Here is a 22,975-nt window from a genome sequence, read left to right as displayed (position 1 = left end):
GCCCTGTAGGCCACCATATCGGCACTTTTTGGTCTCAATTTTGTCATATTCGGAATCCTCGGACAATTTCACGTAAGTTAGAAGTATTGTAGTTGTAAATTTGATATTGAAAAATAATTAAATAAAACATTTTTGAAAAAGAGTTAGATTTGGTTTATTCTGTGATCAATACGTCAAATGCTGTATCAAGTAGGCGAATATCTGTTTCACCCCTAATCCGACAAAATGTAAAAAAATATTTTAATTCATTCTAAATGGCATGTTTTCAATCAAATTTACAACTCCAATACTTCTAACTTACGTGAAATTGTCCGAGGATTCCGAATATGACAAAATTGAGACCAAAATGTGCCGTCTTTTTGGCCTACAGGGCAAAAACTAACGTTGTAAAATGTTTGTTATTGAAAAATCGAAAAACTATGAGAAAAACTGCGATTGGCCAAAAAATTATTACCGTAGGCTTATACTGCCGTTCTACGCATAATTGTCCCATGTCAGTTTTGGACGATTTTGACTTTATGACATTTTTAAGTTTAGTTTTATGTGTACTTTAAGAAAAACACATAAAATCTGGTACTTTGTTCGGAAACTCATCAAAAACAACGTTAAACTTCTACGCATAATTGTCCCACCAAGTTTTATACTACACGGAATCATTAGATTTACTAAGCATTATGTCTTGTTTACATGTTGTATAGCAAGAGAATCACAAATAAGAGTGAAAACTGCTAACTGGGGCGATAAGGGACACATAGGGCGAATAGGAACCCACGGGACAATTATGCGTAGAAACACAGAAATCGATCGAAAAATTTCAATCGCGTTTTTCTCAGTTGCACTTTTTTGAACATGGGACAATTATGCGTAGAACGGCAGTATAGTCCATGAAATTCCCTAACTTTTGACCTATAGGAGTATGGGTGTTGGAGGCTGTTGCAAAAAGATATTAAGGTTTTAAAAAAATCCATTTTTAACGGTAATTTGCAAAAGCTATGAGAAAAAGTCAAACCAATCCTGGATGTCTATAGCACATTTTAAAGGGCTTCAATAGTCCTTTCGAATGCATCTAAGAGAGTTGGAATTGATAAAGTTTTACGGAAATGCGTGCAATTTTAAGATTTTTAATGTTTTTTTGACCTCAAACTTCACTGCCCGTTTTACCCCACTTCCCTTTGTCGTAGAGGGCTCATATTTGGCATGAGTTCATCTCATGTATAGACAAACAAACGCTGAAAGTTTCATCCAAATCGGAGCACCTCGATACGACCTCTAGAACAAACCGAGCAATATTTACTAAGATATTATTTTTTTAATTTCCAACGCTTTCGAATAATCAAGTCTGGAAGAATTTCAAAAATTGAAAAAAAAAATCGAGAGAAAAAAAAATAAAATTTCAATTCAGTTCAATTAGTGTTTACTACCTAGTAAATAATCAATTTACAATTTCGTGTTTCTACTAACCTAATAGAGTTTTGAAGTTCCTTTCAACTATGGTTTACACTATAATTCATTTAGATGTAATTGGATATTCTAACAATGGATTTGGCAAGAGAAGGAAAAATTAAAAAAAAAAGTTACTTAATCCACCCTACGGTGGTTGGTGCCTTCCTCACATTTAGAAAGGTCTTTTAATTACCTATCCAACGACAGGTCGCATTATAGATCCGGACAACGTTTTCATCAAAATATGTGAGATCCGGCCTCCAAAAAGTGCATAAATAACACTTAAGTGCTTATAACTTTTGATAGGGTTGTCAGATCTGCAATCTATTGAACTCGTTGGAAAGGTCTTTTGAATACCTTTCTAAAAATGTATAACATGACGAGGTTTCTTACAAAAACCACCCTTTTTACAATCTTTCGGACTTTTGTTAAAATCGTTTTTTTAGCATAACTTTTGAAGTACTTAACTAAACTTTATAATTTTCAATAGCAACTTATGGGACCCTAAGACAGATCGAATGAGACCAAAACGGTCCAAATCGGTTCAGCCAGTGCAGAGATAATCCAGTGCAAATTTTTTTGATCAACATCCCACCACACACACAGACATTTGCTTAGAATTTGATTCTGAGTCGATATGTATACATGAAGGTGGGTCTAGGAGGTCAAATTAAGAATTTCGTTTTTCGAGTGATTTTATAGCCTTTCCTCAGTAAGGTGAGGAAGGCAAAAAACAAATCAAAAAGTTGTTCGACATTTTTGTCAACGCTTTGCGAAATATTGGCAACACTGCCTCAAAGGAATATGGACCAACTTGTGCCATAGCTCGAAAGATGGCATTTTTTGTCATCTAAAGGAGGTATTAGGTTATGACAAAGAAACTCAAACTTTTCGTGGTTTACCAAACTCGAAAACTTTTTGCGACAAACTGTCAGAAAATGCGAGTTTGTTTGTTTGCCATAGTCTAATGCCTCCTTAAAACATATCCAAAAATTAGATTTTTCAAAACTGATTAGTTTGTGCAATTCAATATTTTGTGTGAAAGCCGAAAAATTTATAGTTTTTTCTTAGAGAGTAACAATTTTTTTGAGAAGTCCTAAGCATATTGCTATATTTTTTGACGAAGAAACTAAATTGATCAGAAAACCTGTTCTCAAGGCACAGATTTTTACTATTTTGATAGCCTTTTTGTATGGACAGCTGCCAAAATTGTATGGAGTCCCGTTTGTACATACTAATGCAGCATAGTGGCTTCTTTTTTGGTCATACAAAATTTCATCCAAATCTAAAAATACAAAAAATATTTTTTTCGAAAAAAAATGCTCGTTTTTGGGAGAATTTTAACAGAATTGAGAAGAACCATGCGATTTTGAGCAAAAAAACAAAAAAAAAGAATCGCCCAGGCCAGGGTTATTCTACCGAAGACAACGCCAGCAACCAACACACATTCCCGAACGCCTCAATCAGTCACAAGCACTGCGTCCATTTATTCAACGGTCTGTGGCGTCGTCACCACACAGTCGGCGGGTGCCAGTATTGTACAAAGTGACCGTGAAATTCAAAAATCAAAACACTTTACCACCAGCGCAACACCGTTGATTGTGTCGTCGTTGTTAGTTTTTTCACTCTCTCTCTCTCTCTTAATTCACATTCCGACACCAACAACAACTGTATGTTCAGTTCAATCTGACCCAGACACAGAACAGAGCTAGAATAGCTAGTTCAACTGTGGAAGGTAGAGAGGGGGGGACTTCCGGATCCAAGGGGGGAAGAATTCGCTGATTGAATCGTCCTCGCCGTTTGAACGTGGAACAATCGAGAGAGAGAGAGAGCGAGCGAGCTCATCTAATAGCTGCGTTTGAAGTCTAGGCCGGGGAAGGAAAAGCAACAGCAAATAAAGCGCGAAAGAGAGACTTGGAGCGCGGTATCTGATAAGAGAAGTCAACCAGCAAACAACAGAAAAGACACACACAAACACACAGAGCTCTCTCTAGGTTGGGTTGGCAGAAAATGACAATCTGGCGAGCACAGCCAGGAGTAGGTATACTGTGTGTGAACGTAAACAAGGCAGCTGTAGCAGCAGGTTCTTTGGCGTTATTCTACGTCGCAATCAATCAATAGAAGGCAGAAGTTCGTAATAGAAAGCTGCAAAGGTGCAAAGTGTTGGACGAGAAGGATGAGTGAACTCTACCTAAATTGGATTAGCTTGAAGATCTGTTAAGATATCAACCACCTCGCAGTCGTAAAAGGAGAGGAGATTTTGTGTCGACGTCGCCGTAGATATTCCAAAGTATGTAAATTTGGCTCTGTTGCGTTGAGGAGGTTGGGATGCCTATGTAAATACCTATAACGATACGACCAACCTGTGCACGAGAAGAATGCAACGCCACGAATATGTGTGTGGTGTCATTGTTGGTTTTGGTGTTGTTGTTGTTGGTTGGTGGCGTGATAAGACTCAGGACTGAACACGGGCAGTGGATGGGCGCAATCAAAGCGCAGTTTGTTTGAGTGTGAAGGAATATTTATGTTTGAATAGTTGAAATTGTTAGTGCGATGATGGTCATTGTTCACCTCTAAGGAGTTGGGTGAAGTGTAGCTTCAGTTGCTGCACAGTAGAAAATGCCATTGTTACATTTGGGAATGTGGACATATATTTCGTCAGAAGAAATTGTGTAGATTTACATCTATTAATGTGTAACCTTCCATTTTTTTTTTGCCTTCCTCACTGAAGAAAGGCTATAAAATCACTCGAAAAAAGAACTTCTTAATTTGACCTCCTAGACCCACCTTCACGTATACTAATTGACGTATATACCGTATTGACCTCATTCGATCCATCAGATTCCTTTAAAATGCTTTGAAGCACATATTCAAGGTCGTGAATAATGATTTAATGCCAGTTGTAATGCTGCAAAGTTTTGGTACTTTAAGGCCTTCGCAAAGCTTATTTACTACTTCGAAACATTTCAGTGCTGATTTAGTGCTGAATTAGTACTTCAAATAAGTGCTTGTGGTTACTTGGGTATCTATCGTCCATTTGATTTTATTTTTGCTATTGGTTAGGACTATTAAAAAAAAGTGTCTCTCTCTAAAAAATCGTCCATTAATTTTATTAGAGCAATTCTCTACGAAATCGTTATTTTTTCTTAAATTTTAATTTTTGTATTTTTTAATTCGACTGAAACTTTTTTGGTGCCTTCGGTATGCCCAAAGAAGCCATTTTGCATCATTAGTTTGTCCATATAATTTTCCATACAAATTTGGCAGCTGGCCATACAAAAATGATGTATGAAAATTCAAAAATCTGTATCTTTTGAAGGATTTTTTTGATCGATTTGGTGTCTTCGGCAAAGTTGTAGGTATGAATATGGACTACACTGAAAAAAAATGATGCACGGAAAAAAAATGGTAATTTTTTATTTAACTTTTTGTCACTAAAACTTGATTTGCAAAACAACACCATTTTTATTTTTTTTAATTTTTTGATATGTTTTAGAGGACATCAAATGCCAACTTTTCAGAAATTTCCAGGTTGTGCAAAAAATCTTAGAGCGAGTTATGAATTTTTGAATCAATACTGATTTTTTCAAAAAATCGAAAAATTGGTCGCAAAAATTTTTCAACTTCATTTTTCGATGTAAAATCAAATTTGCAATCAAAAAGTACTTTAGTGAAATTTTGATAAAGTGCACCGTTTTCAAGTTAAATACATTTTCAGGTGACTTTTTTTTAAATAGTCGCAGTTTTTCATTTTTAAAAATTGGTGCACATGTTTGCCCACTTTTGAAAAAAAATATTTTTGAAAAGCTAAGAAATTTCTCTATATTTTGCTTTTTTGAACTTTGCTGATACGACTCATTATTACGCCCTTTAAAAATGTTAGTCTTGGTTTAAAATATTTGAAAGTATTTTTTTCGAAAAGATCGGAAAATTTCACGATTGTTTCATATTTTAAAATTGAAAATCGAACCATTAATTGCTGAGATATTGACATTAGTAAATGGTGTGTTGTTTGGGTAAGACTTAGAAAACATAAATTTTCCTGTTTTTAAACCTTAGCATGGCAATATCTCAGCAACTAAAGGTCGTATCAACAAAGTTCAAAAAGCAAAATATAGAGAATTCTCAGCTTTTCAAAAATATTTTTTTCAAAAGTGGGCAAACATGTGCACCAATTTTTAAAAATGAAAAACTGCGACTATTAAAAAAAAAAGTTACCTTAAAATGGCTTTAATTTGAAAACGGTGCACCTTATCAAAATTTTTACTTACGTACTTTTTGATTGCAAATTTGATTTTACATCGAAAAATAAAGTTGAAAAATTTTTGCGGCCAATTTTTCGATTTTTTGAAAAAATTAGTATTGATTCAAAAATTCATAACTCGCTCAAAGATTTTTTGCACAACCTGGAAATTTCTGAAAAGTTGTCGATTTTTGAATTTTCATACATCATTTTTGTATGGCCAGCTGCCAAATTTGTATGGAAAATTATATGGACAAACTAATGATGCAAAATGGCTTCTTTGGGCATACCGAAGACACCATAAAAGTTTCGGCTGGATTAAAAAAATACAAAAAAAAATCGAATGACCGGAATCTGAGAGAACTGCTAATTACTCGTTTTATCACCAAAAGTTGAATTTTCTCATTATTTTTTTTAGATTTTCGATTTTTTATATTTTTTTTTAGATTTTCGATTTTTTATATTTTTTTATCTTTTATATCTTTTACTAAGCAATAGAGAAGTATGGGTAAAAATTTTGCTCCACAGTTTTTTCTAGAAATAGTTTTTTTTTTAAACATGTAAAACAAACTTTTTTACATGATTTAAAAAAAAATTGCATGATTTTTAAAATCGAATTGAAGTAAAAAAGGAACGCTTTTTTTTTCAAAGGCGCCTCGTTTTCCAATTCAGAGCAAAAAGTTTGATTTTGGGAAAAAATCAACATTTTTTCATAAAAAAAAGTTTTTATAAGTGTCCATTTCTTAAAATGTTTGTTTTCGAAAAGTTGAGAAAAGTTACTAAAAATTTGTCTAAAAAACATTAAAGATTGGTCTATTTGTTGCTGAGATACAGCCACTCAATATATAGAAACAATAAAAAAGAGTTTTTTTTTTCAATCTGCGCTAGAAATTGAGTGCAGTCGTGCAAAGTCGATATCTCTGAATTTTTTATGCGAATGCGAATCATCAATACAATTTTCTGATCTCTTTTTTAAAAAATATATGTATTGTTAAGTCGAGTTGTTAAAAAAAAAACACTATTTCTTCGATAATTCATAACTCGGTGGCAACACTTTGCCGAAGACATTAAATTGATCAGAAAATCCGCTCCGAAGATAAAGACTTGCGAATATATACTAGGGTGACAATAGGTAAAAATAAGTAACTGTGTCAATTTTAAATCGCTAATAACTCGTCAGGGTTAACTGATACTCTCAGCGCCGAACACCGAACATAGCCGAACACATTTTTGTGTTTACACACTCGCGTTTGACATCCTTCTTTTCTCTCTCATTTTCGCTTTCACGATCTTCCAAATGCAACGCAACAGCGTTTAACCACAAAAGCCGCCACAAAACCAATTTCGCAAGCGCAATTTTAAGGGAGGGACGTCATGATAGATTTTTTATAACTAGTTTGTAAACCTGCTCGGCGATGTGCCTTCCGAGTTCTGATGCTATTGGAAGAATTTTGCACTCTAGCTTGATTCGATTACTTCTCTTATTCCAGTGATTTCAATTGTTAAAGTCTCTTTCTCACGATTTTTTTCCTTTGTCTCTTTTTCAGATACACCCACGATGAATATGTGTTAAGATAAAAAATAAATGAATTTGTACCATCACATCGCCGTGATATAGATAAGGAAACAGAAAAGTTTTACGTTCCGTGCAACTGATAGCAAACGGCACTGACCGTTTGCAGTGAAAGCTCTTTTTAAAAAATCCGGCCTCCCAGCCGGAACTACAGTCGTTGCACAAAAACCGTAAAAAAAGCCCCACAAAATGGCCAACCTGACCGACGGCGATCAGAGCTTTTGCAGTGCCGGTGGTGGCCCGGTGGCCACGGCACCAACCACGTCCACACCAACCTCGGCCTCGGGAGTGGCCATCGGCGGCGCCACTTCCACGACGGGCCCGACCTCGGCCGCGGCGCAGACCACGACGACGGCATCGTCCGGAGCAACCACCGGCAGTGGGGGCGTTTGGGCCGAATTCTGCGAACGACACGCCCGGGCCGCTTCGGCGGATTTTGCGCGTTCCTGCGTGCACTACGTTACCAACAACCTGCCGGAATCGGCCCGCCAAACCGTCTCGCACCGGGACTTTATGCGGCGCTTCATCGAGTGCTTCCAGGAACACTTTGAGCACGACTTTTACCGGAGGCGCATGCAGAGCAAGGTGAGTTCTGAGTTGTGTGTGGGCAGTGTCGCGTGCCAAGATTAGAAGCTTGAAGCGATTGCATCACACACTATAGATAAGCGGGGAACGGGAATCTTTTTGTTCGTTTAACGAGCAGTTGTTACGACAAAGTGTTGATGTCGACATTGATTGGGTTTGATTAGTTTGTTATTGTTATTAATTAATATAACCATAGCCAAAGTGCTACCAAGTAGCAAGATCGGTTTTATTAGATTGATTTTAGGCGGCCGTTTTTTTTTCTCTGCCTTGATTTACAATTTTGGTTAAACAGCACATGATGTATTGTTTGATGAAATTGTTTGTAGGGGCAGGGGGGGGGGGGGGGCAGAATGGATCGCCGAAGAAAAATGCGCCAAAAACCATAGAAAAACTTAAAGATTTATGAATTCAGTGTAGTAGGCTTATGCTTTGGGATGTTCCCTTCAATGTTCTATACTGCCGTTCTACGCATAATTGTCCCATGTCATTTTTGGTCGATTCTGACTTTTTGTCATTTTTAAGTTTATTTTTACGTACACTTTGAGAAAAACACATAAAATCTAGAACTTTGTTCACAAACTCATTAAAAACAACACCAAGTCTGTTTGTCCCATCCTTGTACTTCTACGCATAATTGTCCCACCAAGTATTTTCTTTCACGAAATTATCAGTTTTACTAAGTTTTGTGTCTTGATTATCTATTGTATAGCAAGAGGATTACAAATAAGCAAAACAAGCCATTTTGTCTAATAAAACGTTGAAGGGAGATAATTAATGACTTGGCGAGATGGACCAACTATGGTCTCAGCAGTCGTATGACAGAAACAAAAAAAAAAATGACTTAAGGGACCTTTCTAACATAGTTTCCATTAAGTTAGACCACTTTTATGAAAATAATCACTTACCAAAACAAACATTTTTGAAAAGAGTTTTAATATGTTGAAATAAGACACTATTTTTACAAATAAGCATCAAAACAACTAAAAAATCAACTAATGTTGCATTAAACCATTAAACGTGATTTGTAAACCTACCAGGAGCGACATAATCCATTTAACCCTCTACAACCCAACCCCGCCTCTAGACGGGCTTCGATTTAAAAAATCGCCAAAAATCCATTTTTCAACCAATTTTTGATCTTCAAAAAGCATTGGAAAGAAGAACTTTTAAAATTTTGGAAAATTTTAGGGTTAGAAGTTTCACTTGTTTTATGTGACTTTGCCAATGTTTTTAAAAATGTATTTTTTTTTGGGGGGGTCAACTTTGGCTGTGTTTTTTACTAACATTTCCTATATTTTAAGTAAAAAGAAGTAGGCAGTAATTTTTCTAGTGCCCCAGACTATGCCTCTACGCATTTATTTACAATTTAAATGATAATGGTTTCATTTTATAGCAGAAAATGTGAAAAACATGCAAACAATTGAAAAAGTTACTGTAAACATGAAAAAATTAAATAGGCAAAATGTAATGATAGGAGGTGGTAGAGTAGGCCATATACTACCAAAAACAAACATAAACTAAACAAGATAAATGCAAATTAAAATACTAAAAATGAAACAAGAAAAACATAAAACAAGAGAAGTAAAGTTTTTCGTAGAACAAAAGTTGCTCAAAATGACCTCCTGAACACGGGAAAAATAAATATTCTCGAAAAAAAAATTTGGGCAGTAGAGGGTTAACCAAAATTTCATAACTTTTGTTTGTTTTTTATAAGGCAGGAAAAGGGTGGTCCATTCTGCCCCCAAGTGGATTTTAATTTAACACTTCCACCACCAAGCCTCTAAATGATTTGAAGGTTCCGTTGTTGTTTGATTACCTTCGTAATAGCTCCTGGTAACATAATAACTTTTTCAAACAATCTAACTTTCGAGAAAGCTTATTTAAGAACCTCGAAATAAACAACATTTGCGTGTTTTTGTCAATAATTCACATTTTTGCTCATAATTCGAAAAATACAATGAATTCAAACGTCGTTTTCGATGTGGTGATGTTATTTGCCGTACTTTATAAGACTCTTGCCTTACAGTTGGTCTAAATCCATTCTAAAGCCTCCCCCCCCTGCCCCTATCAACTATTCTGCCCCCCCCCCCCTGCCCCTATGAACTATTTGAAATTGATCAAAGGTTACTTCTACCCATTTGTAGCCAACAATCCTAGTTTTGTCATATATTTCAAATGTTTATGGAACGGAAATAGTAGTTTATGCAACAAGTTGCAAAAAGAGGATTTTTTCAGCACGAGTCGTACATTTATCCAACGAGGTTCACCGAGTTGGATAAATACGACGAGTGCTGAAAAAATCAAGTTTTGCAACGAGTTCCATACAACATTTTTTGCAATTTCGAAAAACACCCATTGAGTGAAATTTTATGTCGAATTTTCATGTATTTTGTCAATAAATCGTTTAAATAAAAAAATGTTGAAAAGTGTTACTTTTCGAAACAAGTGCTGAAAAGTTCAACTTTTCAGCACCCATTTCAGTGCTGAAAAGTAGAACTTTTCAGCATTTATTTTGAAAAGTGTTGCTATTCGATTCTATTATTTTTGGTACAGAAAAGTAGGCTATTTCGTCGTTCAAGAATGACAGGAAAAGTAAGTAGTTTCACGACGGAATTGCAAAAATGTTATTTTTACCTCGCGAAAAAAAATGTTGTTTAATGCATTTTTAACGCTCTTTTTATTAAAATCTTTAACCCAATTTTTTTCGATTTGTTTTTCTTTGTTTTGTGTTCATAAAGGGCTTTATTTTGAACAGGTATTCAAAATGGCCACGCCTTTGGTTAATATTAACATTCCATAGGTCGCCATCCCTAAGGTGTCATGATAACGTCAAGCTTGTGATGATGTGATGATACTCTTCCCTCCCTTTACAGAGCAATCGAATTTAGAAGGAAAAAAATCACCAGTTGTGTTGGTCTGAGCCGGGGTTTGATTCCCGATCTACCGCGTTATAACTAGGCTACGTGGGACAGACAAGGGGCTTATTATTTTCTCGTCGCTCCGTACCCTAAGTGCCGTTATGGGAGCAAGGGCGTCTATGCAAAGTGTCCGGCGCTTGGGGAGGGAAGCGGGAAATCATTTTTTTTCTTTGTGCCAGTATTTGTAGCATTAAAATTCGTACAAAAAAAAAACTTATGCACGTGGATGTTCAGATTACGGAGTAAAAGATGATCGAATGATCGGGATGATCGGCAAACGACAAATGGTTCGACTGCCAGTCCTCGTTCAGCCTCTGCGGTTTTTGACCACCTAGGGGAAATATGCCCATTTTAAGCCCTGTGTTTGAATGATGCTGGATAATCGGGATTATTCCTTGAAATTCACTAAAACCAAGTACACCAAAGAGTAGAGCAACTTTTTGTGAATATTTCTGTTTATTTTCACTTTTATTAAAAGTTATGCTATTCCTTTTACAAGCATTTAAAAAAAATATTTCAAAAATGCATTCTAATCAGTCGAGTGCATTGGGCCACGCCCATTTTTCTATTTTCAGCTTAGTTTTTTTTTTTTTTCTTCGAGCGCTCTTTTGGGTCTGCTTAGTGCTGCCAAAATTGATGAAATTTTAAGCGAACACTCACGAAAAGTAGCATTTATAGCGAAAATTTCCTGGCAGCACTTGTTCACTCCAACAGGCGCTGCACCAGCATGTTGGTGGTGTTGGTGGCCACCCTTTGTTCTTTATTTACCATCGCTCCTCGCTCGGTTTTCTTCAGCCTTCGATTGGAATGGGTAGTTAAAATTGAAACGTCAGAAGACTTAGCGCGTTTGTTTTTTTGATGGCGCTTGCTAATTATTTACATGTTTCGGGATTATTTTTCAAGTGACTAAGTAATGGCTAAGTAATGGCCAAAAGAACATGTTGCCGGTAGTTGGAAGCAATTTTATATCTTAAGCGCTTTGAAAACGTTAGCGCAAGTGAAAAGATATTGATGGCGACTTTCGTTAAGCAGTTAACCTCAGATCTTGCGTGTGGATGTGTGGGCCACCAAAATGATGAGAAAATGGAAATTATGATCAAAAGTGCATTAAATTTGATCTTTTTGGCCAGTAAATGGCATAAATTTGCGTGCTTACTCGAGGTGTTGCTGTTGCTGGTAAGTTTATAGCCTAAATAGTATTTTTGGAGCTTTAATCGAGCATCAAACTCTCCATATGACGAAGATAGGTGTTTGATTAGAAAGGGTATATTTCCCCTATCATATTCGCATAGCTCGAGTTTGGTAGACTATTCTACTGTTAGGTTGAGATGTTCTGGGTCATAAAAGGACTGCCTGGAGTTAAGATCTGTGGGTCTACCGCCGTAACGAACAAGATGTCGGTGATTTTTGACCACGGATCATATTCGCATACTAATGAGTATGGTGGACTACTCTGCTGTTATGTTGGAATGTTATGGGTCTTCCAAGGACTCCCTGGAGTTAAGATCTGTAGATCAACAGCCTTAGCTAGCAACAGGTTGATTTTTTACCATGATTTACGCGCACAGCTTCAGTGAGAATAGTTACAGCGTTAGATCTACAAATCATAACTCCCTGGAGTCTCCAGGGATGGATGATCCAGAACATCCCAATAAGTTGTTTTTTGTAGTACTGCTAATTATGCCTAATCCTCTTCAATATACACACTACCCATGATTTCAAAATTGTTTTAGATATTGCAATGTAAAAATTGCACTATTTTACAATTTTTTTTAATACCAGTACTATGCGATGATGGTCGCGCTAGATTGTCATTCCTATGAACTTCACAGAGGGTAGCTGCGCTCGTCGTGTTTCGTTCAAACAAAGCGAGTGGTCGTGACCGTAGCGCGAATCAAAACAATACCGTCTACAATCACAAACTACTTCCCTTTCCCACATTGGCGCGCCATTTATTTTAGCCGTCTCGGCTCTGGCCTCCACTGGTCAAAGGTTTACGAGCCATTACCACAGGCCACCAGTATGTTAACACCTTGTCATCATGATGATGTCACCAAGTCAAAGTCGAGGGACATAAACTTTAAAAAATGTTAAAATAATTAGAATCAAACAAAAACTGATTTTTTTGCTATATCTGATGATTTAATATGAGTAGGTATCAAAATAACCACAAATATTTTTTTCTCTTGTTCTTTCAGACCGGCAACGGCACCGCGATGGTCCTCGAGGAAAGCGACTACTCCGAAGACACCGACTCGCCCAAAACCAACCACAAGCCCTTCTTCCGACGGTTGTCGTTCAAGGGTTTGCGCAAGGGCAAGGTAATCCATGTAAGCTACAAACTTCCATGATCCATCTTCGGGATTTTGTAATGAATCTCATCTCCTACGATTCCAGGCCCTCTTCCACAAGCAGCACTCGGACGAGGTCGAGCTGTCCGGCAGCCGGGCGTCCAAAACCAAACTGGCCAAGATCGTGGTCGAGTGTCGGAAGGAGGGCACCGTCAACTACCTGACGCCGGAGAGTCTCGAGCAGCCGAGCAACTCGCACAAGTGGGAAAAGTGCAAACTGGTGCTGGTCAAAACGGTCGGCGGGTACATGCTCGAGTTTTACTCGCCGCCCAAGAGTCAGAAGGTGAGACATAGGGGGGCAATGGGGTTGTGAAATTTTCTACAAACTTTTGTTTGCGATTTACAGCCCCGCAGCGGCGTCTTTTGCTTCCTGATCACGGAGGCGCGCGAGACGACCGCGCTCGAGATGCCGGACCACGAGAATACCTTCGTGCTGAAGGCGGACAACAACATGGAGTACGTGATTGAGGCGCGCGACACCGACGACATGCGCAGCTGGCTGGCGACGATACGCTACTGTATGCGTAGCACTCCCACGTCCCAGCTGCCACCGATTTCGGACCTGACCGGGGCGAACCAGAGCGTTACGACGCCCGGGCAGGGCCAGGGTCAGGGACAGCATAACAACAGTACCTCGATATCGCACGGAGGCGGTGGAGGAGGAGGAGGAGGAGGGTTGTCGAGTAGTTTGGTGAACGAAGTGAACAGCCTGACGCTGAACAACCAGTCGGCGTTGAACGCGGTGCCGACGATGATGGCGCCGGAGTTGCCGCCGCGCCGTCCCGACGACAGAATATCGTCCTCGTCGAACTTTGAGCTGACCGAGACGGACCTGGAGCCTGCGCACGAAACCGACACCGACCTGACGGCGATGATGCGCGAGTATCCCTGGTTCCACGGCACGCTGGCCCGGTCCGAGGCGGCTCAGCTGGTGCTGCACAACGGTATCTCTAGTCACGGTGTGTTCCTGGTGCGGCAGAGCGAAACCCGCAAGGGCGAGTTCGTGCTCACGTTCAACTTCCAGGGCAAGGCGAAACACCTGCGCATGACCCTGAACGATCTGGGCCAGTGCCGGGTACAGCACCTCTGGTTTCCCTCCATCACCGAGATGCTCGAGCACTTCCGGCAGCACGCGATCCCGCTCGAGAGTGGCGGCACCGCCGACGTCACGCTGACCAACTTTGTCGTGCTGCCGTCGCACGCGATGGCCGCCCAGCACCAGCAGCAGCAGTCCAACAGCAACAACTACTCGACGACCACGATCGGCGCCGGAGCCACTTCCGGTGGAACCGCCGGTACGGCCAGTGCCAACAATCCCAACACCAGCCCCAGACATGTGAGATAGTTCTTCTACCTTCTTCCCTTTCGGTTTTGCTCTGTGTTTTTCCTCTTCTTCTTTTTTGTTCGTTTTGAGTTTTTCTCCTTCTTTTTTTTTGTTTCCGTTGCGCGTTAACACAAAACACAAACATACACGCACACGTACATTTACACCACCGCGATTAGAGGGACGGTTCCGGCGAGCGTGTCAAACACGGTCCGCACCGTCCACGCTTTACTATATGTTAGGTGAGAGCTAGAAATACGAGCTAGAGAGTTATACGAGACTCGTCGTTCATTTTTTTTAAACCCCGTTACTTCAGAGAGTAGAGAAAGTTTATTCTAATTTTTTGCGCGATTCAGAGAAAGAGAAGGCGCGTGACTGTTTTGATTCCTATCTGGATGCATTTTTTTAAAAGATAGTTGTCGATAGAAAAAAAACAAGCGTTTGACTGCTACATCTAAAACCTAAACTACTCAAAACGCAAATAAAACAAAACGTCTATTCACAACCACAAACAAAGAGATTACTACTACTACAACACAACACATAAAGACACACGATCACACAGACACACGAGCTGATGACGTCGTGTTAGAAATAGAGAGAAACCAATACAGAGGAAAGGGTTTTGTTGTTGTGCATGCAATCATCACCGAAACAGAACGATACAATATTCGCATTATTATCTAATAACCGCATAACAACAAGAACCCTAGAAAAAAAAACCGTAACTCAACACCAACAAAAAACTACGAGACAGTTTGTGTTGAAATAGTGTAATACAGTTTAAAGAAAGAGAGAAAAAAAAAAGCATGAGCATTATTAATTTATACATAATTTTGCGATGATGGCTGTTTTATTTTATGTTTTATTTATTTTTAACTAAAAACACAACTAGAGAAAGTATCCCCACCATGAGAGAGATTGGCGCCGGTTGAGTTGTTGTAAGTGTTGTCTTTTGTTTATTTCGTTCAGTGAGAAATGTGTGCTACAGTCTTGATCACTTCCTTCGGTTTGCGCAGTCTGTTTCAAGTTTTGGGTGCCCAGTTTAACAACACCCAGTTAGCAAACATGTACTGAAATTCAAAATTTCAAAAATAAAAAAAAAAACAAAATTTACAAATTTTAAATTCTGAAACTCTTCAACATTTCAGAAATTTATGATTCCAAAAATTTATTCAATGAATTAAGAATTCAAAAATTATTTCAAATCTCGGGTGAGGTTTCAAAAAGCCGTAAGAGCCATCGTGACCTCCGGCACTAATTTTCGTTTTTCTCCAAATTGAAACAATATTTCATTTGTTTTGAGTTTAGGGCACTTAAAGGACGTGTAGATGAGCAATCTCAAGCATTGATTTTGCCTTCCTCACCTCAATGAGGAAAGGCTATAAATCACTCGAAAAATGAACTTCTTTCTTTGACCTCGTAGACCCACCTTCACGTATACTAATCGACTCAGAATCAAATTCTGAACAAATGTCTGTGCGTGTGTCTGGATGTGAGTCCGTACACCGAAAAATATGCACACGATTATCTCCGGACTGGCTGGACCAGACTGGTGGCAAGCTTGTCAAAAAGTGAACCTCACTTTTGACAGTCCATATAGGGTGAATGCTCCATAAACTGGTTGCACAAAATAGGGTATACAGGCCATTTATAAGTAAATTTGAAAATAAGTTTATTTAATATTTAGGTTTGTAATTTGAAATTGTTATTTATTGTCTAGTTATTTTTTTTGTTAAGACCGAGCCATGCGGTAAGGCTTCCGCCTCGCAAATGGGAGTTCAGAACCCGGTGCGGACCAACATAGCTGGTGATCGTTTTCCTTCTGGATACGATTTCTAAGTAAAGGAAAGGTAGTTTATCGTCACAAGCTGTACATCTTCTTCTTGGAATATTGACATTTAACCTCATTTAACACTAAAATATGTTAATAAAGTTAACATTAAAAAATGTGAACGATTGATTTCGTCCTCAAAAGGCTGGATAATATTTTATTTTTTCTAGTTATTTATTTTTCGACAAAACATATTCAAAATTATTCATCAAAAACACAATTTGAAATGTTTTTTCACAAAAACAAACTTTTTTTCAATTGCACATTTGCTGGCTCTTTTACCCTATATTTAGCGTCAGAGGGGTAAAGCGACCAAATAGCGGGGTCCACGGTCCAACCAATGTGAGTATCGCGGCCCATACATACAATTTGACAATCTTGCCATCAGGCTGGGCTGGACCGATTTGGACCGTTTTGGTCTCATTCGATTCGTCTTGGGGTCCCACAAGACCCTAGTAAATATTATGAAGTTTAGAAATGTACTTCAAAAGTTATGCTAAAAATACGACATGGCTGGAGTTTGAAATATTATAAAAAAGGGTGGTTTTTGTAAAAAAAAAAAAACCCCGTCTTGCTATATATTGTCAGAAAGGTATTTGAAAGACCTTTCCAACGCGTTCAAAAGCTTGTAGATCTGACAACCCCATCAAAAGTTATGAGCACTTAAGTGTTATTTATACACTTTTTTGAGGCCGGATCTCAAATATTTTGATGAAAAAGTTGTCCGGATCTATCATGCGACCCATCGTTGGATAGGTAATCAAAAGACCTTTCCAACAAGCCCAAAAGATTTAAGATCTGACAACCCTATCAAAAGTTATAAGTTCTTTAGTGTTTTAAATAAACTTTTTTTGAGGCCGGATCACAGATATTTTGATAAAAATATGCGAGGAAGGCACCAACCACCTTAAGGTGGATTAATTAACGTTTTTGAAATTGTTTTTTTGTAAGTAGGTCGAGTACCGATGCAAAAAGGGCTTTGTTTACCAATGGGTCATGCGTATTTTGAAAACTAATCCGAGAAATATAGTCCGTACTCGATTATCCGAAGTGCTCGATAAAATTTCATTCCGGATTATCCAATCAGGTTATTTTTATTGTTTTGAAATTTGGACCGCTGACTTAATCAATGTTTTCTCGATTTTTATTTTATTTTTCCCATGTTTAAGAGGTCATTTTGAGTAATTTTGTTCTACAAAAAACTTTACTTCTCTTGTTTTATATTTTTATTGTTTAATTTTGAGTATTTTAATCATATTTATTCTGTTTAGTTTATGTTTGTTTCTGATAGTATTTGACTTACTCTACCGCCTCCTATCATTACCTTTTGCCTAGGGACCATCCACAAACCACGTGGACACTTTTTTGGAAATCTCGTGGACAATAATGTCGATCCACCGAAATTGGTTCAGCCGTTCCGGAGATATAACTTTTTGCAAAAATCGTTCAAAAACGCAATTTTTTACCACCCTATTTCGGATAGGACCACCCTAATTGTCAAGCAAAAAAGTACGTGTCTATTTGTGTTGGCCAAGGAACTTCCAGGTCATATTTAAAAAAAAATCTGAGCACTTTTGATCTTGATTTTGCTGGATTCACGTGGAATCTCCGGATCTGGGTGATGAATAGAGAAAATCTCGGATTAGTTTTCAAAAAGACGTAAGAACCAATGGTAAACAAAACCTTTTTTGCATCGGTATTCGACCTACTTACGAAAAACCAATTTCAAAAATGCTTATGATTGTTCATCTACACGCCTTTCAAGTACCCCAAACTTAAAATATATTAAATTTTGTAACAATTGGGAGAAAAACGAATGTTAGTGGTCACGGTGGCTCTTACGGCTTTTTGAAAACTTACCCGAGAAATGCGTAACGTGATTTTCGAATGATTCCACTTTGATTACATCTACAAAGTAGGAGGCTGTTCAAGCACAAGCATGACTTTTTTCTTACTGGTAAATGAACTGTTTTATAATCAGTAGTATGTGTTTTATTTTATCTAGTTTTTGATTTTTTTTGCTGGAAAATTGTGTGTTCGATCGGTTAGAAGAGGTTTTTCTTTTTTACGGGTGACGAAGAACTGCGGCGAGAGTGTCATTCTAGCGAAGCTGATCCAACAAACAGAGAAGATTTTCACTAAACCAGGTTTTCAAACGGAATCAAACAATAAAGACAGCTTCTGGATGGATACAACCGCATCGACTCCATAAACAACTTCCATTCATAATTATAAAAAATGACGATCTCGGCTTCAACTTTCTTAACCACAACTCCAGGTTTTCAAAAGCCACACACTATTCATTCTTGCAAAAACAAAAACCTTTTTTTTTAATTATAACAATACTCTCTACTTTTGGCGAACAGTAAATTGGTTCCACTTTAACAGTTCAAAATTGAGGCCGTTTTGCGAACTACTATGCAGCACCCAGCTCCGGATAATCGAGTTTCAAAGTTTTTATTTGCTTTACATTTTGAGCAGTGTTTTAGGTTATCTGAATTTTAAAATTTTGTAATTCATAGTATTTTTTACATTTGATTCATGATTTTTCGAATTTGGAAATGTGGAACCTTGAAATTTGTAAAACCAAATATTAAAAAAAAAAAAATTCAAGAATTGCAATCGAACGAACCGCAAAATAAAATATGGCACATGCTCCCACAAACAAACATACTCGCTGAAACCGAACTGTTAACTTTTCTTCATGGGTTGACCACGTGCCTTCTAAGCTCCGTGCTCAGCTCAAAAATGAAACAGTAGTGCACTGTTCTACTCATCTCAACAAAAATAATTTCAATTTCTTTAAATCGAGCCAATCATTTAAAAAATGCTACTTGTTTTCAGATTATGAAATTAAAATTAAAAATGGCAGAAAATAACAACTTTTTTTAAATTGAGGAAAATTAACTTTTTCCCAAAATACTAACCTAAAAACCTCGATAACGTATAAAGTTGTAAGTGGTTATGTTACAAACATTACCTGTATGACAAAATAACAAAGACCTACAAAAATTGTAGCACTTTATATTGAAACAATATAGACAGGGTCGAATAGTTTTCTGCAAAGTTTGTATGGTTCGCTCCTTGTACATATTGCATGCAAACGGCGAAAACATGGTGTTCTACATGTTTTTTTAAGTACCGTCATCAGGGGTTACATTGGGTCTGGGGGTGAGATTGGGTCATTCAAATTGCTGCTTTTTTATATGACCCAATCTCACCCCCCAAACCCAATGTCACCCCTGATGACGGTAGCATTTTTCATTCCAATTTAGCTCTGTATCCAGAAGCATCATTCATAAGACCATAAAAAGGGAAAAGATTCTAGCACACATAGTTGAACTGGTTGTACTGTCCACCTTGTTTCTTCCTCTGTTACATCGATGTTACCTATTTTCAATGTTATCGAGTTTTATAAGATATTTGATTCCGGTTGTTCAATTATTTCTCTCTGTCAATTTGTTAGTCTACTTCAGTTCAAAAGAGGTAAGTTTTAATCTGATTTTTATTTCGCTTTCTTAACCGTTTCCACCGCCAGTGTTGAATTATGTTTCTTTCTTTTAATTAAGTTGTTTATCATAGTATGGCTTATTTACGATTTGATAACTGTTCACTTGCTTTCAGAACTAAATTGCTCTCAGTCAGTCAGTCTTTGATCAAAATCCACACACAGAAAAAATAAAATCAAAATCATCAAAACAAAAAATCCCTGCAATTCATATTTTCTCCCTGCCAAAATCAACCAAAACCCCTCAAACCGTCCCCGGGAGCAGCCCCTGCAAGTGATCACCATGAACGGCAGCGTGCGCATCAAAACGTGCGACCTGGAGCTGTCCCAGCAGACCGTTTCGACGGTGCACCAACAGCAGCAGCATCAGCATCACCACCACCACGACGGCCAAGCCGGAGCGTCGTCGTCGTCCACTGGACAGTCCGGGGGTGGTGGTGGTGCCAACGCGTCCGCCGGCGGAGCAACCGGTGACGATGGCCAACGGGCCGTCGACAACCAGTACAGCTACGTCTGAAGGTGGCCGATAATCTCGAACATTTACCAGCATGCTTGGAATTGAGAAACACGAACACAAACTTGATTATTACACTAGTAGGTAGTTTAAAGACAGACAGATACTATTGTAATTCGAAAGGAGGAAACGGAAATAGGGCATGTGTTCAAAAGGAGAAGAAGAAAAAAGTAGCACAAAGAGACAGCCTAAACTTGTACATATTGAAAAGAAGCGACAAACCTCCTCCTCCAACCCTATTACAAATAGCGCTCTCGGCTGCTGCATTTTATGCCACATTTATCACTATTACTATTTACTTTTAGTGGAAATGAAAAACCAAAAAAAAAAACGAATGAGCGATTCTATGCCAATTATCGAAGTGACACTAAACTAAAATGAAAAAGGAGGATTGAAAGTTATTTGAATATTTAAAGTTTTAAACTATTTTTACTTTGTCATTTGACTTATTATTAAGAGATTGACATTTTTGCAAAAGTTCTTCTTTACTTCAATTTTAGTATTTTCCCAAGGGGCCAATCATTAACCACGTGGCCATTTTTTTTCAATTCCAGACCTACTCCTTTGTGGACAATTGTGCATACAAAAAAAAATGTTTTTGAGTTAAGCTTGTACAATAGCCTGTCCCATTTTGAGGTCATGTCGAGGAATTTCAAGTGCTCACTTCTTAAATGATAGATTATGATGTTAGGAACAATGTTTTCTTAGAAAAAAAAACTTAGACAAGACAAAATAATAAAATACTTTCTCGCACCCCCTAGTCGATTTACTGAAAAAAGTCACTTTTTTGAACAAATTTTCTAAAATCGCTTGGAATCAATACAAAAACTGTTTTGATCAGGTGTGTATTATCTTCAAACGATAGGTTTTTGTCCATAGATTAAGATGCACTATCAATATTGGACCAAAATTTAAGTTTTTGGACTCTCCCAGGCGGATTTGTGTCGAAAAAATCGCATTTTTTCGAAACTTTTTTCAGAAATGTTCATTTAATTTAGGGTAGCCTATTTTTCCCAGTGAAACCAATACATGCAGCTCCCTCTGAGAAAATGCAATTTCGACACTCCAGAGCCGAGATATTTGAGTTTTAGTGAGGAAAAAAGTGCCAATTTTCAAAATTTCTCAGAATTCAGAAGCATGGCCTACTAATTACACGATGTTGCAAGCATGTGTCGCAAAGGTCAGGGTATGCTTTCTTATAGTAATTTTGGCCGCTGAATCCGCATCTGAAATCAAATTTCGTGTAAACAGTGATGTTTTGGAGCTACACCCTTTTGGAATGTTATTTGCGTGTTTAAGAGGCAGTTTTTGTAAATATTGCTCGGTTTGTTCTAGAGGTCGTATCGAGGTGCTCCGATTTGGATGAAACTTTCAGCGTTTGTTTGTCTATACATGAGATGAACTCATGCCAAATATGAGCCCTCTACGACAAAGGGAAGTGGGGTAAAACGGGCATTGAAATTTGAGGTCCAAAAAATATAAAAAAATCTTAAAATTGCTCGCATTTTAGTAAAACTTCATCAATTCCAACTCTCTTAGATGCATTCAAAAGGTCTTTTGAAGCACTTCAAAATGAGCCATAGACATCCAGGATTGGTTTAACTTTTCTCATAGCTTTTGCAAATTACTGTTAAAAATGGTTTTTTTAAACCTCAATATCTTTTTGCAACAGCCAGCAACACCAAGTTAGGGAATTTCATGGACTATAAGCCTACGGTAATAACTTTTTGGCCAATCGCAGTTTTTCATAGTTTTTCGATTTTTCTATAACAAACATTTTACAACGTTAGTTATTGTCCTGTAGGCATCCATAGCGGCACTTTTTAGTCTCACTTTTGTCATATTCGAAATCCTCGGAAAATTCAAACTTCAATGCCCGTTTTACCCCACTTCCCTTTGTCGTAGAGGGCTCATATTTGGCATGAGTTCATCTCATGTATAGACAAACAAACGCTGAAAGTTTCATCCAAATCGGAGCACCTCGATACGACCTCTAGAACAAACCGAGCAATATTTACAAAAACTGCCTCTTAAACACGCAAATAACATTCTAAAAGGGTGTAGCTCCAAAACATCACTGTTTACACGAAATTTGATTTCAGATGCGGATTCAGCGGCCAAAATTACTATAAGAAAGCATACCCTGACCTTTGCGACACATGCTTGCAACATCGTGTAATTAGTAGGCCATGCTTCTGAATTCTGAGAAATTTTGAAAATTGGCACTTTTTTCCTCACTAAAACTCAAATATCTCGGCTCTGGAGTGTCGAAATTGCATTTTCTCAGAGGGAGCTGCATGTATTGGTTTCACTGGGAAAAATAGGCTACCCTAAATTAAATGAACATTTCTGAAAAAAGTTTCGAAAAAATGCGATTTTTTCGACACAAATCCGTCTGGGAGAGTCCAAAAACTTAAATTTTGGTCCAATATTGATAGTGCATCTTAATCTATGGACAAAAACCTATCGTTTGAAGATAATACACACCTGATCGAAACAGTTTTTGTATTGATTCCAAGCGATTTTAGAAAATTTGTTCAAAAAAGTGACTTTTTTCAGTAAATCGACTAGGGGGTGCGAGAAAGTATTTTATCATAGATCTAGGGTTTTTTTCTCAAAACATATTTTCCCTAAAAGAGCACGCAGCTAGCAACATCTAAACTTAGAAACATGTACCCTCAC

General features: G+C 37.8%; 1 protein-coding gene across 3 annotated transcripts in view; it reads left to right on the top strand.

Moving 5' to 3' along the window:
* The window catches only part of LOC120424398 (SH2B adapter protein 1), a 28,864-nt gene extending 8,427 nt beyond the window's left edge, over nt 1-20,437 (top strand). Inside the window, exons 1-6 of one of the 3 annotated variants that reach the window (XM_039588496.2) lie at nt 3,563-3,733; nt 7,234-7,844; nt 12,961-13,092; nt 13,160-13,396; nt 13,460-14,449; nt 20,045-20,437. In XM_039588496.2, the coding sequence (XP_039444430.1) occupies nt 7,449-7,844; nt 12,961-13,092; nt 13,160-13,396; nt 13,460-14,449; nt 20,045-20,296 (2,007 nt within the window). In that variant the 5' untranslated portion in view covers nt 3,563-3,733; nt 7,234-7,448 and the 3' untranslated portion in view covers nt 20,297-20,437. Of the gene's footprint in view, nt 1-3,562; nt 3,734-7,233; nt 7,845-12,960; nt 13,093-13,159; nt 13,397-13,459; nt 14,450-19,895; nt 20,009-20,044 lie in introns of those variants that run through there. The other 2 variants (XM_052710909.1, XM_039588498.2) reach the window with 2 other exon arrangements.
* Nucleotides 20,438-22,975: the final 2,538 nt, after the last annotated feature.

This window comes from Culex pipiens, chromosome 3 (assembly GCF_016801865.2).
Source record: "Culex pipiens pallens isolate TS chromosome 3, TS_CPP_V2, whole genome shotgun sequence".
Classification (NCBI taxonomy): Eukaryota; Metazoa; Arthropoda; class Insecta; order Diptera; family Culicidae; genus Culex; species Culex pipiens.
This window is presented reverse-complemented; position numbering and strand designations above follow the sequence as displayed.